The following is a 24,333-nucleotide window of genomic DNA, read 5'->3' on the forward strand; positions in this document are numbered from 1 at the left end:
GCAGACGAAAGATCACTTTTGTAACAAATGCTGAAATCCTTATATTCTATTTCTGCAGCAACTGTCAAATGAACGATTTCAAAAGAAACCGAAGAACTCCAAATGGGTTGTTTGTTGAAGTCAGCTGCTTCAGGATACAGATCTGCCCAGCTTGTAATGCTCAGCTGCATCCTGAACTAAGCCTCAGCTTGAGAGAAGCTGGAATGCAAAACTAGACTGCTTACATGTGAGGCCAGTGAGTTATCAATTGCCCCTGAAAACCTCATTTATTTTTCACACCGTTTCTGAGCACTAATCATAAGCAAAATGAGAACAGCATTCTGCAAATCCACTAAAGGCTGATTGTGGTATTTGAGAGTTGCTGGCACAGGACACAGCTCGGGAGAGCAAGAAAGCTGTGGGATCATCTTGTCTGATCAAGCTCCCTAATCACAACGAAATTGCACTTAGGTAGGTTCCCTTTCCACACAGTTGCTGTAAGCCCTCTTACCCAATGTACCAGGAGTTTAATCTATCTCTAACACATCCTTAGCACGTTAATGGTGATAAAACTACACGAGGTCCCCTCAAATCCTGTACCTGCTTAACTGAAATGCTAATTCAAGGCCTTGGAGGAAAGTAGATAATCTTAAATAGAAGTCATTCAATGTTTCAAATAATGTGAGAAAAGGTAACCAAAAAAAAGTCAGTAAAATTTGTGTTTAAGATCTAAGAATGGTTTAACATATCCACACATGGAAAACAGAAAAGACTAATAGGATCAAGAACATTTTTCATGCTCCTTACCTTCTCCTTGTCTGTATTCGTTCTCATTCTTTCCCCATATATCAAGAACATGTGTTGGCCTGGATCGTAACTGCCGGGCGACTGGTCAACAAGCATCAGCTGACACCATCGAAAAAGGTCACGCAGATTAAACTCCCAAGGTCCACCTTTATGCCCCCACTTCTTCTCAATCATAACTTCTTGATCAATCTGAATAACGTACCAGTTCAAAAGATTAAAAACTCAGGTGTGTTTCAGTTCATGGTAGATTATTAAAACACAATTGCACAACGTAGCATTCATCGCGCCAAGAATTCAACCAAATTCACTGCTCTTCTAAGCTACCACCACTCTTTACCGGCCATTCAAAATCTTCATGGAATGCTCTTATTTCAGAGCAAACCTAAAAACATACAACATGCAGTTGTCTTATCTTGGACACACATGTATGATTCTATGCCTACTTGCTAGGGGAAAAGCCTCAAAAGAACTTTTATGTGAACTTAAGACTTAGTAAGCCTCAGCCACACAAACGGAACATGCCATAGGAAGAAAAAAAAGGTAAGTTCTGTCTTACATATTAGGCAACAAAAAATGAAATACAAACCCAGTACGAGTGGCTGTATCTGTGGAGCCCAGCTAATATACATGCCACTGCAACTCCAGAGCTGAAAATGACTACAAATGAAGTTTGTCTCAATACATGTTTGAATGAAAACTGTAACCAGCTTTTCACATAGTTGCAGCAGTCATTGGCTTGGACTTGTGGGGACGGTCACCAGAACCCTGAAGTCCCTCTCCTTAAGAAGATCATTCACATCATCAATAGGAGTTTCAGGAATTATACTTACCATGTTGTTAAATTCAACCATTTTTGCAATAATCTTTTTGCCAATAGCAGGAAACAGGGAATTTCCAATGTACTCCATGTCTGCAGACGAGAGAGGGTCCACGAAAACCTACATCACCAATATGATCAAAGGGGGTGGGAGGTGAGACTCAAGTATTATTTTTATGTAGACACAGAAAAATGCACAGTGCACTTGCAAATGAAATACAAATGGTTCCATTTAGAAAGGAACTGCAAGGAGGACAAGAGAAATAGTTTTAAATGACATTATGGACTTGCCTGTGTGAATCTGTTCAGAAAAGATTTGGGCAACCCCTTTCTGCCACCTCCTTGCCTGTAGGGATTCTGGCATCCAAAGATCTTCGTTTTCTTGTGTTGCACATGGAAGCTCATTCCCAACTCAGGAATGTAAATCTCTGCCCGGTGGTCAAAACAGGCATTCAGGCCTTCTAGTACCGACTGAGAAGCCAAGTTCAGCTATTTGAGAGAAACCAACAGGAAAATTTACACTGTCCCTCTTCTTCACAACACACACTTTTGCCCACAAAACACCTTTAAATCAATAGCAAATAAGCAAAAGTAGTTAGCCCAGGAAAAGTTAACTTCAGATTAACACAAATGCCTTGGTTATTTAGCTACTCTTTCGGCTTCAAGCTCCTTTTGCACAACTCAAAAGAGCAATAGCATAGCCCAGGGGTGTCCAACTCCCAATAGACTGCAATCTACTCACACTATAAAAAAAAAAACTGGCAGTGATCTACCCATGGTCATTGGATGGATGAAAGTTGTAAAGCTTTTTGGGGACCAAATTGTTGAGTTTTTTTTTTTTGAAAGGCAGTTGTTGAGCTTTTTTGGGGGGGGGAATCGCTGAGGGGCCTGAGATCTACCAGGATCTACCAGTATATACCTGTTGGACATGCCTGGCATAGCCAAAAGGTAAATGTATCTGTGAAGTCAATGAGGCTGTTGGAATCCACCCAGATAAATGCCATTGCTCAGGGGTAGGGTAGATGCCTTGTGTGCAAAAAAGGTCCCAAGAGTCAATGGCTAGCATCTTCAAGTGGCACTGTTTGAAACCCTGAGCTGGATGGACCAATATTATAAAGCCACTTCCTATGGATTCTATTAAGAAAGTGTTGGTGTCAAGCTAGTTCAGCCCTAAGGCGGCACTTAAAAGGTAAGTACGGTAGACTGCAGCACATCCATGACACAGAACTCAGGCTGTTTGTCCACAAAATTGCCTTCTGTAACTGCCACCCCAGAAAAAGCAAGTGTGTGTTCTCCCACTGGAAAACTGATGATAAAATCTGAGCAGCCTCTTGAATAAATGGGAGCAGCAGACTGTTCCAGGATACTTTTTCCACGTAAGGAGAATGCACTTTAACTTTACCATGTTTGGATAGGATCCTTTTAAAGTCCCCAAACAGCGAACTGAGACAGCTAGAGACCTCATTTTCCAAAAAAGGAAACAAAATCCTTTTTCTGTGCTACGTTAAGCTGAACTCACCTCATCTAATACAATCCAGTGTCCAGCTTTCAATGCCGCAAGCAAAGGTCCATCACGCCAGGCAAATTCCCCTCCTTTGCCCCCTTCAACAGGTAAGTCTGTGCCAAACAAATCTGTGACATCCTGGATCAGAAGGTAGAAAATTCAAGGTTTCCAAATGCATGTGAAACAATTACAATTTAGAAAAAGCTCTCCTAGGCTTGCAGTAATAATCCAGTAGTGTTTATACCAAAAGCTATAAATATTTTGTTCTATGCATCTGTTGCATCAGCCAATAAGTGCATTCTATGAACAAAAAAGAAACCCAAGCGTAATTTTAATAATAAAGAAAAATAGTTCTAAACCATTAAGCAATATTCAAGCAGCAAACTTTGATCAAGGTTCTTTGCATCTGTATTTTAGGCAGTTTGTTTTGATCATCCACAACAGTAGATGGATCACAATTGTAGCAGAATGTGTCCCTTTACTAGATAGGAAAAGGAATATAATGCTTCCTCTTAGAATTAATCCACAATATACCCCTTATTAAACTTACCTATTTCTAAGCATCTTCCCCCTCCCCAATCAATTAGCAGTATTCTCAAGATTTGTGAAAACTTAATACCTGTTAGCTTGCAAATACAGGCTCTCACATTCAAAAGTACAGGTATTTCAGCCAAGACCACAGTAATCCCTACCTACCGTTTGTTCAGAAAGATTGATTCTAACAAGGCAATTTCCCGAAGCCTTTGCCAAGGCTGCTACTAGGCTGGTTTTCCCAACACCTGGAGAGCCTTCCAGGAGAATGGGCTTGTGAAGTTGCAAGGCCCTTAACAACCGCTGTGCATTCATTGCCGTAGTTCCTGCATTTAGAGCATAGTCTGAGACATTCTTCTTCTGGTAAATAGGGCCTACAGCACAGAGAAAGCAATTAAAAAATTAATTAGATTACAGGGTAAGATGATGGCTGCAACATTTTTGCTCCAGTAAAAGTACTAGCTCATCAGACAGAATAATGGGACCTGCAAATTAGTGGCGGCTACCAGATCAACATTCATGTTAATGCAGAGGGGTTTTCCTCCAATGTTTCGTTTTTTGTATTTTTGCAGTCCTTTGGTTCCCCCCATGCTGCTGATATCTCCCTTTTTTAATAGGTGGTGCAGGCTTAGCTATATTAAGCAACAGCACTCCTGTCTTAACTTTTGAAATACACAGAATTATGATCCTTAACAATTCTGACTACAGATTGTGGAGTAAAATATTTGAACGCTCCGCCATTAAAGCTCTTAAAAACTCCATGCATATGGAAAGCTAGCATGCCAGAGTGAAGTCTAAGCCAAGTGCCTTCACCTGAGAAAAGAGCATTCAAGCACTCAATTAGAAATGGAAGTGTCTTGGAAGGACTAAAACAAATTATTTTTTCTGCATGTTTGTCATCTCTCATGCATTCTGCTCTTAAGTCATTGTAAGCAGCAGCATCACCATTTAAATTGTGCAGCAGCAGCAGCAGCAGCAGCAGCAGCAGCAGCAATAATACCACCAAAAGAGTTTCTTGCCTGTTGGTATGAAAAATGGATGGATTCCTATGTGGTTCTCCATCCAAACCATTTCTCTTTCCCTCTTCAGGTCATATATTTTCAGCTCATTCTTCTGAACCTCAGTGAGTTGCACTACTTGGGAAATTTTCCCACACAAATATTTCAGGCATTTTTCACGAGCCCAAGCAGCTGAGCCAGTTGAACAGGACATGGTGCCTACGTAGGGGGCAGGGGGTAGAAGAGATCATAGTTAGATGCCAATGGTGGAAATGAACATATAGTTAACAATAAGATATGGCCAAAATCTGTAGACAGGTTGCAATGCACACTCTGTAGCACACACACTATAGGTTGCTTGCATGCGTCTTAAGACTGCTTATTATTTTTGTTCCAAAACGACAAACTTGTTTTAAACCCTTGCATAGTTCTTATCCAGAGGTTGAGGGACCCCCCTCCAGAAAGGATCTAAACTATTCTGAGATAAAGCAAAGAAACTGAAGACATGCCTGAACCTATTCCATCTATGTACACCAGACATGCAGCATGGACAAATGTTGTCACTGGACAGATGCTAAAAAGCTGGTGCTCCTCTGAAGAACTGGATAGTTTATCTTGCGCCATAGCATTCATGAAGCTGACCCACGACAAAACATCCCGGATGCTGAGGATACAGTGGTGTCCAAATTCTTGATCGGTCAGCCACTCTATGAAATCCATCATGAGGCCTGCAATATCTGCCCCTGGGGAAAGGGGATAAGATGGAGAGAAGAGAAAAAATGTAAACATATGAAAACCTCTGTTCTGTAATATAATGATACATAAGACACAGACCTGAAACAGAGTATGTTTTGCAGTATTTCACAATGACCCACAAGGGATGCAGAGGCCTCTGTACATAACTTTTGCAAGATACCTGAATAAAAGTGCTAAAATGTTTTTACATAAATATTTGCAAAAATAGAACGGGTTGAATGCTTTAAAAAAAAACAACCCTCCACAAGTAAATCATTAGATGCAAAATTAACAGGCTTTGATCCTGCAACTTCATTGGTCCCTTTGCCCACAGTCGAAACTGAACTTTGGCCCAGACTATTACTTTAAGCCTAAGAGGACAAACATTCATCTTAATGCAGGAAATACAGCCAAGGATAGAAAAAATAAGGAGTGTACGTTTCATCAGCACTACTTATTTTTTCATGCTTCATTTAAAACCTTGGATAATAAAGAACCTAGGACATGCACATATATTTGGACTACAATGATTCTTAGATGTTCAATTTGCAATAGCTTTTTCCGACAGCAACTTACAGCTGTGTTCAGATGAGGTCTCTGGTGGCAATATGCATAACAACCTCTGCCTATACCACAGAATCCAGTCACTGAATTCCCAACTTATCCCTTTCAACATACTAAGAGCTCGAGCTGTTCTTCCTTAAATCACTGTCAAGGCCATGATAAAATTAAAGCAAAAGAAGCCAACTGATTTTGCACTTAAAATGACCCCAGTATTATGCAAAAATATTTCAATTTCACAATCTAGGTTTATCAAGTATATAATTTGGAACGTACAGCATCTGAAACATACTCAAAGGTAAGCACTCCTATATTCAATTTGTCAGACTGCCGGATAAACATGCATTGGACTAAATCTCAAGTGAAAAATTCCAGTATCGCAAGATCACACCTGTTTGCAAATTCTGTTATCTGCTAAAACAGGTAAGTGGAACCTTCAGTCTGTGCCATTTGTAGCAGGAGTCCCGTGGGACTTCTCCACAGGAATATTATTTAGCCTAGAGAAAAACCTATGGGCAGCGTTTAAGAGAGAGAGACTATTTCAGAACGCCTGAACTAACTTCTTAGCTTTCAGAATCGGAGAGAAGCCGACTTGCAAGAACAGAGGGTCTTTTAGAAGGAAACCCCACTGGGACACAGAAACAGAGGAGTGCAGGCTGGTTACTAGGGAGGAAGATACTCAGAAGTGATTGCAGACGTTTTTCAGCAACAAAACCACTTCACTGGTTTTGAAACTGCTTTAGCAGTTTCATAAAAGACTCTTTGACGGTTAACAACTTTTCTGAAGCCTTTCTGAAGTTTGTTCTTTCTTTTTTTATTCCTGGCTACAAAGGATGGAAAATCCTGCCTGAATGTGATTAAACCAGCAGAGTACGGCAGCCCTAAAACTAACTAGAGTAAGGAGAGAAAGCTTTAAGGAAGAAGGGAGAGGTGAAGACATGCCTGAACCTATTGTGACCCTCGTGCTGAAAAGGTCTCCCATTACTGATAAAAGCAGAGGGACACCCAGAGAGAATAAGTAGGTGATAGAGTTGGTGAACAAATACCTATGATATTTACCTTTGTCATTCTGTTTGGCAAAGCAGAGTCCTGGATGAAGATTATGGTTTACAATTTGCATTAAATCCACACGGTTGTTACTTTGCGGACACCATATCTCTGTAAATCTATTACGCAAGGCAGGTGACAACTATGGGCAAGAAAATATTAAGTGCAGTTATTATGAAGTGAACTGCTCAGAGGAAAATTTAAGAATCCTTAAAAAGGGTTACTGGGATAAAGAGAGAAAACAGAAGAATTATAAAATGAGGGAAAACGTATTGCTATAAATAATGTGTAAGAGAGTATCAAAAGGCACAATAGGTTAGAATAGTGTGTGTCAGAGAACAAAACTGCATAAAAATGAGTTTTACTTTTTTAAAATGAGTGTTTTATTAGACCTAATTTATCCTTAAAAAAATTTACTCATACAAACTTAATACTTGCAGCTTAATAGTCTTGATATTTTATGACATTCCCACAGGAGCATGACATTAATTCCTGCCCCTGATAATCTTATAATATGATCTACTACAGGATCCCAACCCACACCTCTTTATGCTGCATTTTCTTCACCATCGCTAATTTTATTAATCTCAACTATTTCCACATTTTTCTGATTAATTCTATCTAGAAAATAACGCATTTACTCGGTTCCAGCAATCAAATTAGCTACCGTGTTTCCCCCTTTTTAAGACACCGTCTTATAACTTTTCCCCCCTCAAAAAACACAGGGTGGCTTACTTTTGGTGGGATGTCTTATTTTTTTTATTACCGGTACGGTTTTTACGGTTCAGGGCGCTGGCTCAGGGCGCTGCTGGGCTGTCTTGAGTGCTCGGCGCTGCAGCAGCCCCCAGTTCCGGGTGGCGGGGTGGCAGGCGTCTTTGGCCGGGCCAGGCAGAGGACGCTGGCTCATGCGCTCCGCCCGCCGCTGCAGGGCGCTCCAAGCTCCTTGGCCGGGCCAGGCAAGGAAGAAGCAGTGAGCCCAGCAGTGGCGGCAAGCACGGAAGTGGCAGGGATGGCGGTGAACGAGAAGGCAGAGCGCGGGGATGCAGCCAGCAAGGCGGGAGCGCGATCAGCTGTTAAGCGGAGCTCTTGGAGCGCCTCATCATAGCTGATCGCGCTCCTGCATTGCTGGCTGCATGGAGTGACTCTGTGAGTGGAGGTGCCTGTGGAGGTTGGTTTCCGCGGCGCGGAAGTATGGCTTATTTTCGGGGTATGTCTTATATTTCTCAAATACTTAAAAACCCTGCCATGGCTTACTTTATGACTACGTATTAAAAAAGGGGAAACAGGGTATCAGAGCTGCAAATAAATCTCTCCATGTGGAGCTAGGTAGGGGCAGGGAATCTTTTTTCAGTCTGATGGCCACCTTCCCCTGCAAAGGATCACTATGTGGTGAAACAAATGAGATATGAATTTATACTGAAACAGCTTTTCCTAACCGTTTAATATTATTTAATACTCTTTACTCCTTGAAATATAACCTACTTGACTTGAAAGGCCTGGCAGTAACAGCTATCCTGTGTCTTCCTCCCTGTGGTAATTAGGTCATAAATAAAAGAACTGGGAGTGTGAATGTGTGTGGCCTTTCTTACAGATAAGGGCATGGGGCTCCCAAGCAGCTGTAGCCTGCAAAGGACAGCCATGCGATAAGGAAAATGTAACTATCAAAGAGTCTGGGGTCTGGGAAAGGTAGGGTGTGGGACTGGTTGCAATGCCTTACAAGCTTCTAGAAAAACCCTAAGACCAAGACAGCATAGGCATTTTTTTTATTCTAAACCTATAGGTAATTGAAAGTGGCAGCCAGCACAGAACGGCATTTTCTTACATTACCTCTTTCTTCCCAAAGTCGCCGCCAGGATTCATTGTGGCTAAAATACGAAACTTCTTTCCTGCGGTCAGCAGTTCTACTTCATTGTCCTCACTGGCTTTTTCAGCCAACACTAGCGTCTTTTCAGTTTCAAGGACGCTGAAATAAAACCATGTTCTCAATCTTTACTCTTGTTAAATTTCCAAATATCCATACAAAACACTAGAGACATGCCTAATCGACAGAAGCTTTGCAACTATCATTTAGAGCAGCAAGAATCAGAAGAAGCCAGGGAAAAGTTAAGATTTATCCAACTTGCATTTGTGAGTGATACGCCAAGACAACAGACTAAAAAATGCCCAATTTTCAAGTGCATACCTATTCAGTCTTTCTAGAACAGAATCATCTGCCAATGAAATCTCATCCATGAGAAAAAAGCCATCCTCTCTCATTGCTAAAACAAGGGCTCCATCATGCCATTCAAACAGCCTAGAACCATCAAATTCCTGTTTGAAAGAAAAAGGGAAAGTCTGATCAAGAGTGTGTGTGTGTGTGTGCAGACACACACTTTGTGGATTTTTCAAGCTCTCAATTATATCAGGCACCATAATGCCAACTTACCTCATCCTTTGATCTCTGCCTGACGGGTCGCAGTCCGCCCAGGAAGTCAGAGGTCTCCATGTGCAAGTGACAGTTCACAGAATGTAATTTCCGCTTTGCCAATGCTGCAAATATCTGACAAATGGTAGTTTTGCCACACCTGCATAACAAAAAGCTTGCAGTCAATTAAACTCCAAATACTTGTCTGTTGCTCTACGCAAAAAATAAATAAAACTAATAATGAATATAATGAAGACTGGTTTACCCTGTGTCTCCAACCAGAAGTATAGGTTCACCAAACTCTAATGCTCGGCCTGCCAAAATGGCAAGCCTTGTCATCCCTTTAGTCCACACAATGTGACTGAATTCATCGCCCATTATAGATGTCCATGTAGATGCTTTAGCTGGTTCAAAGTGGTAATGGGGTTGGGGAAGGAAAGAAACAAAAACAAATTAATTAGTTGTAGCCAAACATTAAACCCTCTTTTATTATCGTTATCGTTTTTCAAACTTACCCATTTGCTTCTTTACACTTTCTTCTGAGAAGAGATGCTGGGGGTGCAGCTTTCTCTTAAAGTGTTTTTCAATGACTGTTTGGATAACGTCAACTTCTTCTTGTTTCCTGACCCTTCCTGCCAGAAGCATAAATCCTAGTAGGGGAAAGACAGCAGTTCATCAAGATGTTCACCGCTTTTGAAAGATGGTTGAAATGTGGCTACTGAACTGGACACACCGGCTGTGTAAGTTGAAAAGAAATGAGTGGAGACTCACCGTCATTTGCTAAATGCTGAAGCCAATCATACTCCTTCTCCATCTGTTCTGCTAATCGGTACCTTTCAGCCCAGCGAAAGAGATCCCGAAGGGTAATGAAGCCATGCTTGCCTGCAAACACTGAGGAACCTCTGCGATAAGACTAGATTTAAAAGGACATAAAAGTAAGCAAAACAAAATTAAAAAATTCCTTCCAGCAGCACCTTAGAGACCAACTAAGTTTGTCATTGGTATGAGTTTTCGTGTACATGCACACTTCTTCGGAGACACAGTGTGCATGCACACGAAAGCTCATACCAATGACAAACTTAGTTGGTCTCTAAGGTGCTGCTGGAAGGAATTTTTAAATTTTGTTTCAACTACATCAGACCAACATGGCTACCCACCTGTAAATAAAAGTAAGCATTCACAATCCAACACAATTTTCTGTACCCACAGCTGCATTTCTCACTACTCTTGCAATGCCTCCCCTCCTTACCACCAATTCTCCAAGTTGTCTTCGTAGCATTTCTTTGTCCACATTTCACCAACATTTCAGTAATGACCATCAGTCCGTTGGGCCAAACATATTCTGACAAGTTGCTATGTAGCTCAACAATACCACCACCACCACCCCACTCCAAAACCCCAAAGCCAATAAACGTGTGCGCTTTGAGTAGATGACACCAAACTACAAATAGGGCTCGGGTGACTAATGCTTCTCCATTCTTTTCTCATCAGGAGAAAAAAAGATTACTGTCCATACCTGCAACTCCAGCATGACTTTGACAAGTTTACTGCAGTACGAAGGTGGAAGGTGGCATCTTTTGTGCAGGATGGTTTCTAGCTCTGTACTTGGTAGCTCATCAAAATGCAGCTCCACAAATCTGTTCCTGAAAGCTCTGGACAATACCTTAAAACACACACACAAAAGCCACCTGTCAAGTGTTAAACTACTGAGAAATTCACACACACTGAAAACTTAACACGAGTTTCCCACCCTCAAACAGCCAGCTAGCATTTCACGGCCACTGAACATGTTCATACTCAATGGGTTTGTCCTCTTAATCCCCCCCTTGAAGATTTCTGTGCACGTCTTGCAAATAGTGGGGTTCTCCCAACTCTGTTGACGCCTCTCTCTTGTGTGTGGATGGTACCATTTTGGATTGGCAACTTGGGAGACTGATTTCACTATTGGTTCTGGATATGCTACAAAGACTATAGAGTGTTTGACTAGGAGTGGGGAAGACTCAGGTTCAACTCACCACTTAGCTATAAAGCTCACTTGGTGATCGTAGGCCAGTCTTTCACTCAAACTATCACTCAGCCTAACCTACCGCACAGGACTGAGGTGAAAGAGAGAAATCACATATGCCACCATGAGGTCCTTGAGGTCCATGAGGTCTTCTGAGGAAACTATGTATGTACCTTCCTGCCTCCATAGAGCCCTGGAGGATTCTGTGTAGCAAAGAGCATGAATCTTGGGTGAGCTTTGACTGTTTCTTGGGTTTCTGTTATGAACAGCTCTCTGTTGTCATCCAATAATCTGTTCAGGGCCTCCAAAACATCAGTGGGTGCCAGGTTGAGTTCATCCAGGATTATCCAGTAGCCCTTTCGCATAGCATCAATGAGGACACCTATGAAGCATTTACAGAAAAAAAGAAATAAATGAGTTGCCCACTTGAGGCAAGCCAGGCAAGCATCTGTTTGAGCAAGTGGGAGAGCCAGCTGCCAAGGAAACACTGAGTGATTGAGGTAGTAATCAAAGTCCTACCTTCCTTAAATATCAGCTTCCCAGATGGATCTGAAGTATAACAGCCAATGTACTCTTGGATGTCAGTATGTTCATGATTGTTAATCCTAACACAATGGTTCCCAGTTGCAGCAGCCACCCAGCGTATTAAACTGGTTTTACCAATGGACGTATCTCCTTGAATCAACACTGGATAAGTCCTTAAAGAATTAGAAAACAGCCAAGTTAGGTGTGTGTATTATGGTGGTGAATTATTACTATTACTATTATTATTATAAGAAGCTACAGTGGTACCTCAGTTTAAGAACAGCCCTGTTTACGAACTATTCAGTTTACGAACTGAAGGGCACCGGCAGCGGGATGCCTCATTAGGGAAAGCACGCCTCGGTTTAAGAATGGTTTCGGTTTAAGAACAGACTTCCAGAACAGATTTAAGTTCGTAAACCGAGGTACCAATGTACTTGATTGGCTTCAAGGTCTTTTTACAACATATATTGATTAAGAGCACTTCCAGAAATGAGACTTGGGCTTCCTGTTGTGTTGTGTGATGAAAAAAAGAAAAGTTTGCTGAAGTTCAGAACAAACAAGAGTCAAAGCTAGGGACAACTGACAACAATACGCCTCCTCCAGCAAATGTCTGAACTACGTATTTATTGTAGTCATGTTTGCTCCCATGGAGCAAAGAGGCGCTTGTATATTGTATATACTTGATAAGAGTCTTAAACACTTCTGTGAGAGACAGGGGATATCGCGAAGTCCCTCCCCTCCTGAGTTCAAGCCCGTCCCCGAGCAAAGGGGAAAGCAGGGAGAGTTCCGATTCCAGTGGGGAAGCAGGAAGTCGTGTCCGAGGCTCAGGCAAGGTAGAGGAGCCAGGGTCCCAGGTGGGACAGGAAGGGGCAAGCAAGGGGGGAAGACCCATCCCTCCAACTCCAGAATTACGCAGGAAGAGGAGGGGCAAGAGGATGGGTCTGCCAAAGCTTTTGTGTTGGAGAAAGACGCGCCAAAAGCCATTAGGAGGTTCTGAAACCGACTGACAACATCGCTCCGTGTAAATAGCAATGACTTGAGCACTGTAAATACGCAGCACCAATAAAAGAATAAAATGCAGAGCTGCGTAGCGTCGTTACTCTGAAGTAGTCCACTCCGGCCACTGTGACAGCAACCTCCTAATCATTTTTGGGCTACTTCGGAGTTGCCGGGATGAGCGTGTCCGAGGCGGAGAAGTGGCGGCAGATCGCTGAGCAAGCCCAGCTAGAACTGCAACAGCTGTCGCTGCAGGCGCAGGGAGAATTGAAGGCAGCTAAAGAGGAGACTAAGAAGGTCCAGGACGACCGGCTACAACTTGCGGAACAGGTGAGAGAGCTCCAGGAAAAAGAGCAGCATTTAAGGGCGGTGGCGGTAGACCTCCAAAACAAGCTGGATGCAGAGAAAAACAAGGCGGGAGGGGCTCCCCAAGTCCAAGTGCTGCCAGGAAGGAGAGCAGGGACCCTTGTAAGCAAGTTCAATGGAGACCCGAAGGAGTTTCAGGGCTTTGAGACTGAGATCGTGTATGCTCTTGAGCTGCACCAGAATGAGTTCCCCGATGATGAGCACAGAGTAGCGTTTATTGTGGAACATCTCACCGGAGCAGCCAGGGAGTGGCTAAGACCATTAATCGCAACCAAGAATCCTTGCATGAAAAATGTCCAACAATTTCTAGAAGGTTTGAGGACGATGTATTCGTCCGATAGTCATTTGGACCAGACTAAGGAGGAACTGCATAATTTACGCCAAGGAAATATGACAGTTCGCGCATATTGGGCGAAATTCACCATGCTGGTGCACAGACTGGGGTGGGTTTTGGATTCGCCTCCCATGCAAGCTGCGTTTTACTTGGGTTTGAGCGAGGAGGTGAAGGATGAACTCTCGAGAGGTCCAAAGCCCAGTACTATGGATCAGCTGAGCAAAGCAGCTCTGGCGGTGGGGGTGAGGCAGGAATCCCGGTGGAACGACAAGCAAGCGACGCGCGCAAAGCGGGCTTGGTTCCCACGGTCGCAGGAGAAGCCACTCCCTCAACAACCCTTTCAGGCCACGCCTGGAGCCAGCCAGGACCAGGAGCCCATGCAGATTGATAGCGCGCGCGCGCGGGCTTTTCAAACCCCAGCGGCGCCAAGACGCAAGGAGGGAAGGGGCGGGAATTGCTTTCTCTGCAACTCACCCCAGCATCTCGTCAGAGACTGCCCACATCGCAGGGAGTGGCAAGGAAAGGCGGGAACGGTGGTGCCCTCCCCCACTGACGCAGCACCACAGCAGGGAAACGGGAAAGCCTGGCTGCAGGAGACAAGGGGCAGCAGCCAGGCACAGTCAGCAGACAACAGCCCCAGCCCGCCCACCCGCACAGAGAGGTGCAGAGCCAGCCCACCCCTCCCAGAGCAGGAGTGGTTCTAGAAGTGACGCTAACGCTCCCAAATGGCTATCCCCTGACGGTCCTCGCCTTAATTGACAGTGGGGCGTCCGCCAACTTCTTCTCGAGAAGCTTTGCAGAAGAGCACCAAATCCAGCTTTTGCAGTTGGATTTTCCTCTGCACGTAGCAACCATTGACGGCAGGGAGCTGCTGGGCGGGGCCATCACACATCAAACCCCCCCCATGAGAATGACGGTGGGAAGGCACTCAGAGACACTGGCGTTCAACGTCACCACCATCTCAGACCCCCCCATCGTCTTGGGCATGAGCTGGCTGGCGCGCCACGACCCCTCCATCAGTTGGCACCAGAGGTGCATCACGTTTGGGTCAGACTTTTGTCTGGACCATTGCATGCAGCACCAACCAGGGGAGGGGCCTCCGATAGCCACGGTGGCCACCATGCATATCAAAGGGGGTGAGGCAATACCCAAGCAGTACTGGGACCTGCAGGAGGTCTTCAGCGAAGCGGAGTCCGACCACCTACCCCCGCACAGGCCTTTTGACTGCCAGATCAACCTGGTGCCAGGGGCGACGATACCCCCAGCCAAGCTGTACGCCATGTCAGACCAGGAGCTGGAGGATCTGCGCGCTTTCATCGACAAGAACCTCAAGCGGGGGTTCATCAGAGAAAGCAAGGCAGCAGGGGGCAGCCCGGTCTTCTGGGTGGACAAGAAAGACACGCAACAGCGCCGTCTTGTGGTGGACTTTAGACGGCTGAATTCGGTGACAGAGCCCGTGGCTTTCCCCATGCCCAGAGTGGATGATCTCCTGACAGCGGCACGCAGGGGCAAGATTTTCACCAAGCTGGACCTAAGGGGGGCGTACAACTTGATCAGGATCCGGGAAGGAGATGAATGGAAAACCACGATGTTCACGCCTCTGGGCTCTTTTGAATATCTGGTGATGCCCTTCGGTTTGCAAGGGGGCTCAGCATGCTTCCAGGCCTTCATGCACCACGTCCTGGGGTCCCTCCTCTTCAGGAAATGCTTGGTCTTCCTAGATGACATCCTTATCTACTCGAATGACCCAGTGCAGCATGTGAAAGATGTCAGAGAGGTGTTGCAACGCCTGAAGGAGAACCACCTGTATGTGAAGCTGGAGAAGTGCAAGTTTCACACCAAAGAGGTGGACTTCCTGGGCTACAAGCTGTCAGACAAGGGGCTGGCGATGGACAAGGACAAGGTGCAGGCCATCCTGGACTGGCACAGCCCCAGGACGCGCAAAGATGCCCAACGCCTACTAGGCTTCGCTAACTTCTACAGGAAGTTCATCAAGAACTTCTCTCGCGTTACGGCTCCCATCACGGACTGCCTGAGAGGCAAGCAGAAGTTCAAGTGGACACCAGAGGCGCAAGCAGCGTTCGAAAGCCTCAAGAGAGTGTTCGCCTCAGACCAAAACCTGTTCCATGTGGTGCAGGACGCGCCCCTACGCATTGAGACAGATGCTTCTGAAAAAGCTGTGGGCGCAATTTTGTTGCAACTGGACGCCAACAGGGAGTGGAGACCCTGTGCCTTCTTCTCCAGGAAGCTGACACAGCCTGAACGCAACTACACAGTGTTTGATAGGGAACTTCTTGCGATCTACGCTGCGTTCCAGCACTGGCGACACTTCCTGGTGGGCGCGAAGCACCCCATCCAGGTGTGCACAGACCACAAGAACCTGGAGTTCTGGAGAACTGCCAGGGTGCTCAACCAGCGGCAGATACGGTGGGCAGAGTTCTTCTCGAACTTCAACTTCTCCATCCACTACATCCCGGGGGAGCAGAATGTCAGGGCGGATGCCCTCTCCCGCAAGCCAGAGTACATGGAGGAGGAGGCGCCACCAGCCCCAAGGCACATTTTCCCCCCGTCGGCATGGTCCTGCGGAGCAGCTGTGGTGAGCGAGGCAGAACTCACAGCACTGACAGCAGCGGATGAATTTGCCAACCGCATCTTCAGAGAACTGAGAGGGGGGAGGGAGCAGGCGAAAGACTTTGCAGAACGCAGAGGGCTGCTTTTCTACAAGGGTGCGCTGTACCTACCCACCACCCAGCTTCGACGTACGGTCCTCAAGCAGATGCACGACAACCCTACAGCGGGGCATTTTGGAAGGGACAAAACCGCTCACCTAGTCATGAGACACTTCTGGTGGCCAGGGGTGCGGGAAGATGTTCGAGACTATGTAAGGGGCTGTACCACCTGCCAGCGGGCGAAGGTGGTCAGAGCAGCGCCACCAGGGTTGCTGGAGCCCTTAGCCACACCACACAGGCCGTGGGAAGTGGTGTCCATGGACTTCATCACAGATCTGCCTTCGTCCAGGGGTAAGACTGCAGTGTTGGTGGTGGTGGACCTCATGTCCAAAATGTGTCACTTTATACCGTGTGCCAGGGCAGTCTCGGCAGAAGAGACAGCCAAACTGTTTGTTGATCACATTTTCAGACTGCATGGATTACCTTTAAGGGTTATTTCGGATCGTGGCCGCCAATTTGTTTCCAGGTTCTGGCGGCGGCTCATGAACCTCCTGCAGGTGGAGGTCAGCTTGTCGACGGCTAGACACCCGCAGACCAACGGACAAGCGGAGAGGGTCAACGCCATTCTGCAGCAGTACCTGAGATGCTACGTCAGCCAGCGGCAAACGGACTGGGTGGATCGCTTGCCACTAGCAGAATTTGCCTACAACAATGCAGTGCACGTCTCCACAGGGGTGTCGCCCTTTAAGGCCAATTACGGGCGCGACCTCAGATCTTTCCCAGAGAGGGAGAGGGAGGAGGAGGAGGAGGAGGGCCCACAGGCTGAGGATTGGGCAGAGGAACTGGAGACGGTGCACCAGCAGCTCAGAGAACACTTGGAGAGGGCCAAGGAAGCGTACAAAAAGGGGGCAGATCGCCACAGGCGACAAGGGGAGGTCATCAGGGTGGGGGACAAGGTGTGGTTGTCCTCGGAGGGCCTTCCCACCAGAGGGAGGTGCAAAAAGCTGGCACCCAAAAGGCTGGGCCCCTTCACGGTCACGCAACAGGTAAACCCGGTGGCATACAGGCTGGCACTGCCAGAGGACATGAGGGTGCATCCAGTGTTTCATAGATCGCTGCTGTCGCCGTACAGGGAAAGCAGCAGGCTCCGAGACAGCGAACAAACCCCCGAGGGAGGGGGGGAGAGGGAAGGCAGGGAGCAACTCAATGAGGCCACGGCCATCCTGGATTCAAGGTGGGGGGTGGGGGGACTGGAGTACCTCATGGCATGGGAGGATGCTCCACCGTCCCAGAATGAATGGGTCCCAGCCACTCAGATACAGGAGGAATTCTTGGTGGAAGAATTTCACGCCCTCTTTCCCCACAGACCCAAGCCCTGGCACATGGAAAGGGAGGGGGAGGAGGAGGAGGCACGGGAGAGCAGCTCACCATGGCGCTGGGAAGCGGAGTTTGAGGAACCAGAGGATGAGGTATGGGTGTCACCGAGATCCACCCAGTCAGAGGAAGGAGCAGATTGGCAGAACGTTTTTACCCCCACCAGCTCTGACGCCACGGACTTTTTGGGATTCCCGTCCGCCCAGGCGGAAGGGGGGGGCTCGCAGGACTGGGGGGAGGTATTCACACCAACGGGCTCGGAGAGCACTGAGTTCTTAGGCTTCCAGTCGTCACCGACACATGGGGGGGGCCTGGGGAGGGGTGAAGGAGAGCTTGGGAGGGGGGTGGATGTGAGAGACAGGGGATATCGCGAAGTCCCTCCCCTCCTGAGTTCAAGCCCGTCCCCGAGCAAAGGGGAAAGCAGGGAGAGTTCCGATTCCAGTGGGGAAGCAGGAAGTCGTGTCCGAGGCTCAGGCAAGGTAGAGGAGCCAGGGTCCCAGGTGGGACAGGAAGGGGCAAGCAAGGGGGGAAGACCCATCCCTCCAACTCCAGAATTACGCAGGAAGAGGAGGGGCAAGAGGATGGGTCTGCCAAAGCTTTTGTGTTGGAGAAAGACGCGCCAAAAGCCATTAGGAGGTTCTGAAACCGACTGACAACATCGCTCCGTGTAAATAGCAATGACTTGAGCACTGTAAATACGCAGCACCAATAAAAGAATAAAATGCAGAGCTGCGTAGCGTCGTTACTCTGAAGTAGTCCACTCCGGCCACTGTGACAACTTCAAAATTCTATTTTCTTAAAAACAAAACAAACAACTGCTTACATTCTTCACATTGCTAATATATACTTGGAAATGTAGGCTGCCATTTTGTTTGCAGCCTGTTAGCAAGAATACGAAAACAAGGTGGAACATAAGCAGCCCCAACTCAGTGGATTTCAAATCATGATTTCTAGGCCCATATACGTCAAAATTTGGCCATGCAAACAATTCACATCATGGGATCTCAAAAAGCGGAATGCCAATATTTCAAAAAGACTGAAGAACATGTATGGCATAGTTTATTCCAGAATCATAACAATGCTCCAGAAATTATTCCAATTACAAGCAATCAAGAACAGAAACAGTTTAAGTCACCTTCCTGCTATTACTGATGTAGAAAATATTTTCGTGCTTTTCTACAACAATTAAGACATTTATCGATTGCTTATATATTTGCAATACTGTTTTCGGTTAATATTTGGCTTTTTGCAGTACCTATAAAATAAGAACATTATTAAATACAGTCGTACCTCGGGTTGCGAACACCTCGGGTTACGAACAACTCGGGTTACGAACAACTCGGGTTACGAACAACTCGGGTTACGAACTGCGCAAACCCGGAAGTTTTTTCGCCGCGCGTGCGTGTGCAGAAGTGCAGTGCGCATTTGCGCATGCGCAAAATGGCGGGTTCGGGTTACGAACTTTTCAGGTTACGAACTGCGACCCGGAACGGATCGCGTTCGTAACCCGAGGTACCACTGTAAAAAAATATGCACTGTACCGCAATTCAAGGAAGTATGTTCTCATGAACAAATAGCAAGTGATTATTTTATTTTCACCAATCGAAATTAAACTATTTCCAAAGGAAAGAAAAAGGTACAGCTGAAGTCCAACATACCCAGCAGATACAACTCTGACGATGTCTCTGAGGTTAAGTTTAACCGAAGCTGTGAGCACATAAGTCTCGTCCACGGTGGGTTCCATGTCGCCAATTGAAATCCAGTATCCCTCTACCTTAATCATTCTCCCTCCTTTAGGCTCTGGTAATGACTAGAATGACATTACAGAAACAAAATCAGCTTATGTTATGAACTGCTATATCCGCATAATAGCAATGTTCTTTGTTTAGCTAAGCAACACACCATTAGAACACCAGAATACATGTGCTATTTCCTTCATATGTGAGATGCAGAAGATTTATCATGCTCTGGTTATGGTATAATACACCAAGCAAGCACCCAATCTACACCTGGTGTGGAAGAGAGGAGGGATATATTAACACATAATGTGTTAGACTCCCCCTGAGAACAGAAGGACTCCTTCCATTTATGGAAGGTTTTTGATACAGCAGGCAGGATCTCACCAGCAGAAGAGGATGAAAGGTTTTTATTATTATTTCCCCTTCATCCTTCACCCTACCTTTTGCACCCTTCTAGAAACTCCCCCAACAAGCTGAACAATGTTTCCAAATGCAGAAGGAAGGGGAACTGGAAAAAGTCACCTTCTCACATTTCCATCAGCAGGGATGAATTCTAAATCTAAGCCAATGTATTTCCAAACCTTAGATGGATTCAGCATTCCTGTAAGTGGAATTTCACTTATAGGGTGATCCTATGGGGATTGGGTGGGGTGGGGAGGGAACATTTTGTCCATTTCCGCTTTCTCCTGCAGACCCGTCCAGATGGTTGAGGGACTTTCGAAAACAGTGTGAAAGGTACTGCTAAGGTGTGTGCAGATGAGATCAGTAACAATTGTCTTCCACCTTCCTCCAAGCGGGTGGCTTTGATCGATGTCAGTCCATTCAGCAAACAGAATGCATCCTTCCAGGTGAAAAATGGGAAACCCTTGATTTAATCCAGGGTGGGTAAAATTAAACTCAGAATTCAAATTGAGTTTTGTTCTGTTTTATGTATTTTATGTCATACCCCCCAAAAAAATTCTTGGGGGCGGGGGGGGGGGGGAGAGAACTAAAACTGAGAACAATTCCATTCACACACACGCACACACACACACACACACTAGTAGTCAGAAATTACTTGCCTGCTTGAGGATGTTTTTCACGTTTCCAGACAGAATATGCTGACATATTAGCCTTTGAACAACAGGGTAAGAACTTCTGTCAAGCTGGGTGAGAAAACCCAAGCAAAAGCCCTATTGAGAAGAAAACAGATTTGGTGGGGGGGTTTTAAGTAGCTGGTTTCAAAGAGATTTTAATTGCTAACGCCAGAGAATTTCTCTCTCTCTCTTTGTCTAAAGACAAAAGGGAAGAGAGAAGGAAGTTTAGGAACAGAGAACAAAGATAGTCACCTCATAAAGAGAGCGCTGTATGCTGCAGCATGGGTTGGATGATGCAAATCTCAAAGCTCTGCAGAGAGTACGAAGGCTGTAATGAGGTCTGTGGCCTGTCCCATCTACCAGTTTTGTTTCACACTCCTTTCTCACAGACAAATAAAAGCTGCAGAAGCGAAGGGTTATATATATGAAGCATACTTTTCATGTATTACACTCATTTTTCTACCATATTAACAGGAGTTAATTTATCTAGGGGCTTGATACCTCAATGTGCTGCGGAGTTCCTTTTCCTGAATAAATATTGTCCCCTTCAGGATTGAATAAGGGTGCAAAAGAGATTTCACTCCATATTGTTGCTAACCAACCCAGGTAGGGCTCAGCCTAGATTCCACATACCAGTCTTCCACAATATCTGATGAAGGACTACAACTCCCACGAATCCCAGTCAGCTTGGCCAACAGGTATGATGGGAGATGCAGTGTAAAAACAACAACAACCTGGAATGACCAGGTTAGAGAAAGCTGCCATAAAAATTAAGCTCAATACTAAATGTCTGTGCTAAGCCAAAATGCTTCCTTGCCTAAAAGTGGAGCACAGCTATGAAAGAGCAAGGGACCACCTGTATGGGTATAATGCTCGGATTCTCCTCCTTTTAGGCTTCATGTTGTATATATGCGTAAATAAACAATATATCACAAAAACACCACAGGCTCCACTGTGTCCCATTTTTCCAAAAGGAAACACAGATCCTGGAATCTCACACCACTCGTAGAAATTGGAGTCGTGTGTTGCAGCATATACAGAGTAAGGCCCTCTATGAGATAGTCCCCAAAATATTCAGATGTACGTATTTAACAAATCTCATAAAGAAACCTGTAAGCATTTTATAAAATATAACATTAAAATTATTGATTATTTTATTTAGGTATTTAAGATAGCCAAAATATTATTTAAAACAGTGGCTAAAAATAAATGCTTTTTCCTTCATATTAATCTCACCCCAGCCATAGAAAAATAAAGTGGTGTAATACATCATCCAATAATAAATAGTTTTCTGAAGGAATTAAGTCTTCAAACAGTGAAATTCCTCAGAAATTTCAGGAGTTAAGAGTTAGAATGAAGTTCTGAACCAATGTCAGAGAGAAGAGGGCATCCACGTTATGCTACCGTAGTACTCGCGGAATAAAATTAAAATGCTCAAGGCTTCTGATTAAAATTTATTCAAATATTGGGACTTAGAAAAGCAGGGGAAAGCCCATAAACTTTGACTCACAGTGATATTTGATAAGAAAATGACACTCAGGGAGTGGAGCTCACACTCATTTATTAAAAGCACAGAAAGCAAATGGGATGCACATCTGAAATCTGGTGCACAATTTAAATAAATTATTTGACGTTATGAACTGTAATGAGTTCAAAGAAATGTCAACTCATAGAGGAAGTTCAAAAGGCAGAAAAGCGCAAGCTGAACTCTTAATTCCCATCACCTTTGGCCTGTGTATCCAAAGGTCAGGGATGATAGGAGGTGCAGTGCAGCCACCTCTGAGGACCACAGGTTAACTACCCCCATTTCAGAAATACCACACTACAAGTCAGTGCTTTTTTTCTTAAAAAATGTTTAGGGGTACTCTCATTTTCCTGCTCATATTGAAATACTGCACCTTAATGAGGCCAAACTTAGATTCACAAAATGTTTAGGGGTATGCGTACCCCTGCAACCCCCCCCCCCGAAAAAAGCACTGCTACAAGTTAAATACAACAAAACTTTCCCAAAGACTCTCTTATCAAATATTATAATTTATACAGTACTTTCTGTTCATCAAATACTTACTTGACGATCCCTTGCACTACGCTCTTGCTCACATTCAGCCCTTTGAGATAATCCATGATAAGAATCTGCAAGTCTCCTTCATTTTGTAACTCTTCTACGTAAAGTTCAGTGAACCTACAAGACATTTCATTGTAAAACACCTGTCTGCTTATTGATACCCAAGTCTGATATTTGATCACGGTCCCTAGCCTGTCGACATCACCACCAATTACAAACGTACTGAATTAAAGACTAGTAATAGAGTAGCATTAAGTGAGAGCTTGCAGATTACTTAGAAATCACATAATTTAGCATGCCAGAAGTCCCAGGTTCAACCCCCCAAAGAGCTGTAATTGAAAAGAAGTCAGGAAAACTGAAGAAAACTTCTGCTTTTGATCTTGGAGCAGATTAGGGGGCACACAGGGGAAGGGGGGAGAGATGTCCTGCCATGCAAGTAGAAGTCATTATTCTCACACAAAGCACTACTTAGTGCTACACTGAATACAGCCTCAAAAGGTAAAACATACCATTAAAAAAAACATTTTAAAACATCCAAAAATATTTAAATTGCACTTCTACTGGCTTATCTGAGCATTAGTTGTTTCTGGAAAAATGTAGACCTTTTATCATAGGTAAATTTTGGAATCCTTTCATCTGCTATACACTCAAACCTAGGGTATTGGATTTTCTATGATACTGCTGCTGAATTATTTTGAGCTCTGCAGGGGCAGAGATAACACCATGCATTTGTCACTGGTGTCACATTGTTCGTAAGTCAAAAACCTGTTGAGCAAATCAGTGGGGAAATGAAAACGCAACTGTAGAATTTAGTGCTTAGTGAACACTTGATAAGCTACCATCAGCTCTTGCTTGCCTAGTTAATTTGGACTGCACGGCCTATGGAGATCAAAGTGAGCATAAAATTCACTCATATACTCAACCAGCCTTTTATCCAGCTGTTTTGTAGCTAACATGTAATGCTGACAATCAGAAGATGGCCAACAGAGCAGTGTAGATCATTTCCCTTTTATCTTTCCCATGAGACCACTATATAATTCTAGTATCCAACTCTGAACCTGATGACATGAAGGACACTTGAAGACAACTGCAGCTCTCAAAGAGTGTGTGCAACGTCTATTATTCCTGAGATTGGCAGCAAAAGGTATTTTGCAACATAGCAGCTCACCAGCATGCTCCAGCTATAGCAGGGATGAGGATGGGGATGGGGAGTTAAGAGTCTTAACACAAACTGGCTGGCCACAGGTCCTTCATATCCTTAAGTTACTGCATGATGTACATGCCAATCAGAGATGTATGCAGCATAGACCAAAAGAAGTACAACATTCTCGGCTACTGCAAGCCAAACACCTCAGGAGCTACAAGTTGTTCCCAGCTTCAAAACGGTTTTGTAAAAATGTACATTCTGTATCTACCTGTTCCGTATTCCTGGAGGTAGGTTTCTTTTGCCAACATCAGTAGCTGGGTTCATGCAGGCAAACAAACGAAAATTTGAATGACGTACCAGGGGCTCTACAAGGGGGAAAAAATGCACAACCGTCCAATTACAGTGCTGTTTGGTCTCATAAGAAACAAATGAAGCATACGAACAAGAAAGCATGAAACAACCATTTAAGGAAAAATAAAAAGAGAAGTTCAAGAAGCAAACAAAAAAAACTCATACACAGCCAGTTGGTTGTCCTAGCTGGTGAAAACCTACTCTCAAATTTCAGAAAAGGAAAGTTCAAAAGCCAAAGCTATCCTTAAAAGCGAAGATGAAAACTGCATCTTCTATCTTAGCAAACAGAAGGGTCTTTTTTCA

General features: G+C 44.8%; 1 protein-coding gene across 3 annotated transcripts in view; it reads right to left on the reverse strand.

The window, feature by feature from the left end:
* The window catches only part of MDN1 (midasin AAA ATPase 1), a 101,777-nt gene that overhangs the window by 55,450 nt on the left and 21,994 nt on the right, over positions 1 to 24,333 (reverse strand). For all 3 annotated transcript variants that reach the window (XM_060272589.1, XM_035109386.2, XM_035109385.2), the window contains exons 19-40: positions 23,948 to 24,044; positions 22,536 to 22,649; positions 20,720 to 20,867; positions 20,453 to 20,563; positions 19,311 to 19,462; positions 11,908 to 12,086; positions 11,562 to 11,770; positions 10,900 to 11,046; positions 10,155 to 10,296; positions 9,899 to 10,033; positions 9,649 to 9,787; positions 9,405 to 9,543; positions 9,162 to 9,289; positions 8,807 to 8,942; positions 6,992 to 7,121; positions 5,146 to 5,379; positions 4,658 to 4,855; positions 3,804 to 4,012; positions 3,123 to 3,245; positions 1,895 to 2,092; positions 1,617 to 1,724; positions 787 to 975 (exon numbers count right to left, since the gene is read on the reverse strand). In XM_060272589.1, coding sequence (XP_060128572.1) covers positions 787 to 975; positions 1,617 to 1,724; positions 1,895 to 2,092; positions 3,123 to 3,245; positions 3,804 to 4,012; positions 4,658 to 4,855; positions 5,146 to 5,379; positions 6,992 to 7,121; positions 8,807 to 8,942; positions 9,162 to 9,289; positions 9,405 to 9,543; positions 9,649 to 9,787; positions 9,899 to 10,033; positions 10,155 to 10,296; positions 10,900 to 11,046; positions 11,562 to 11,770; positions 11,908 to 12,086; positions 19,311 to 19,462; positions 20,453 to 20,563; positions 20,720 to 20,867; positions 22,536 to 22,649; positions 23,948 to 24,044 — 3,365 coding nt within the window. The remainder of the gene's footprint in view (positions 1 to 786; positions 976 to 1,616; positions 1,725 to 1,894; positions 2,093 to 3,122; positions 3,246 to 3,803; positions 4,013 to 4,657; positions 4,856 to 5,145; positions 5,380 to 6,991; positions 7,122 to 8,806; positions 8,943 to 9,161; positions 9,290 to 9,404; positions 9,544 to 9,648; positions 9,788 to 9,898; positions 10,034 to 10,154; positions 10,297 to 10,899; positions 11,047 to 11,561; positions 11,771 to 11,907; positions 12,087 to 19,310; positions 19,463 to 20,452; positions 20,564 to 20,719; positions 20,868 to 22,535; positions 22,650 to 23,947; positions 24,045 to 24,333) is intronic.

Source organism: Zootoca vivipara, chromosome 3 (assembly GCF_963506605.1).
Source record: "Zootoca vivipara chromosome 3, rZooViv1.1, whole genome shotgun sequence".
In the NCBI taxonomy this organism is placed as follows: Eukaryota; Metazoa; Chordata; class Lepidosauria; order Squamata; family Lacertidae; genus Zootoca; species Zootoca vivipara.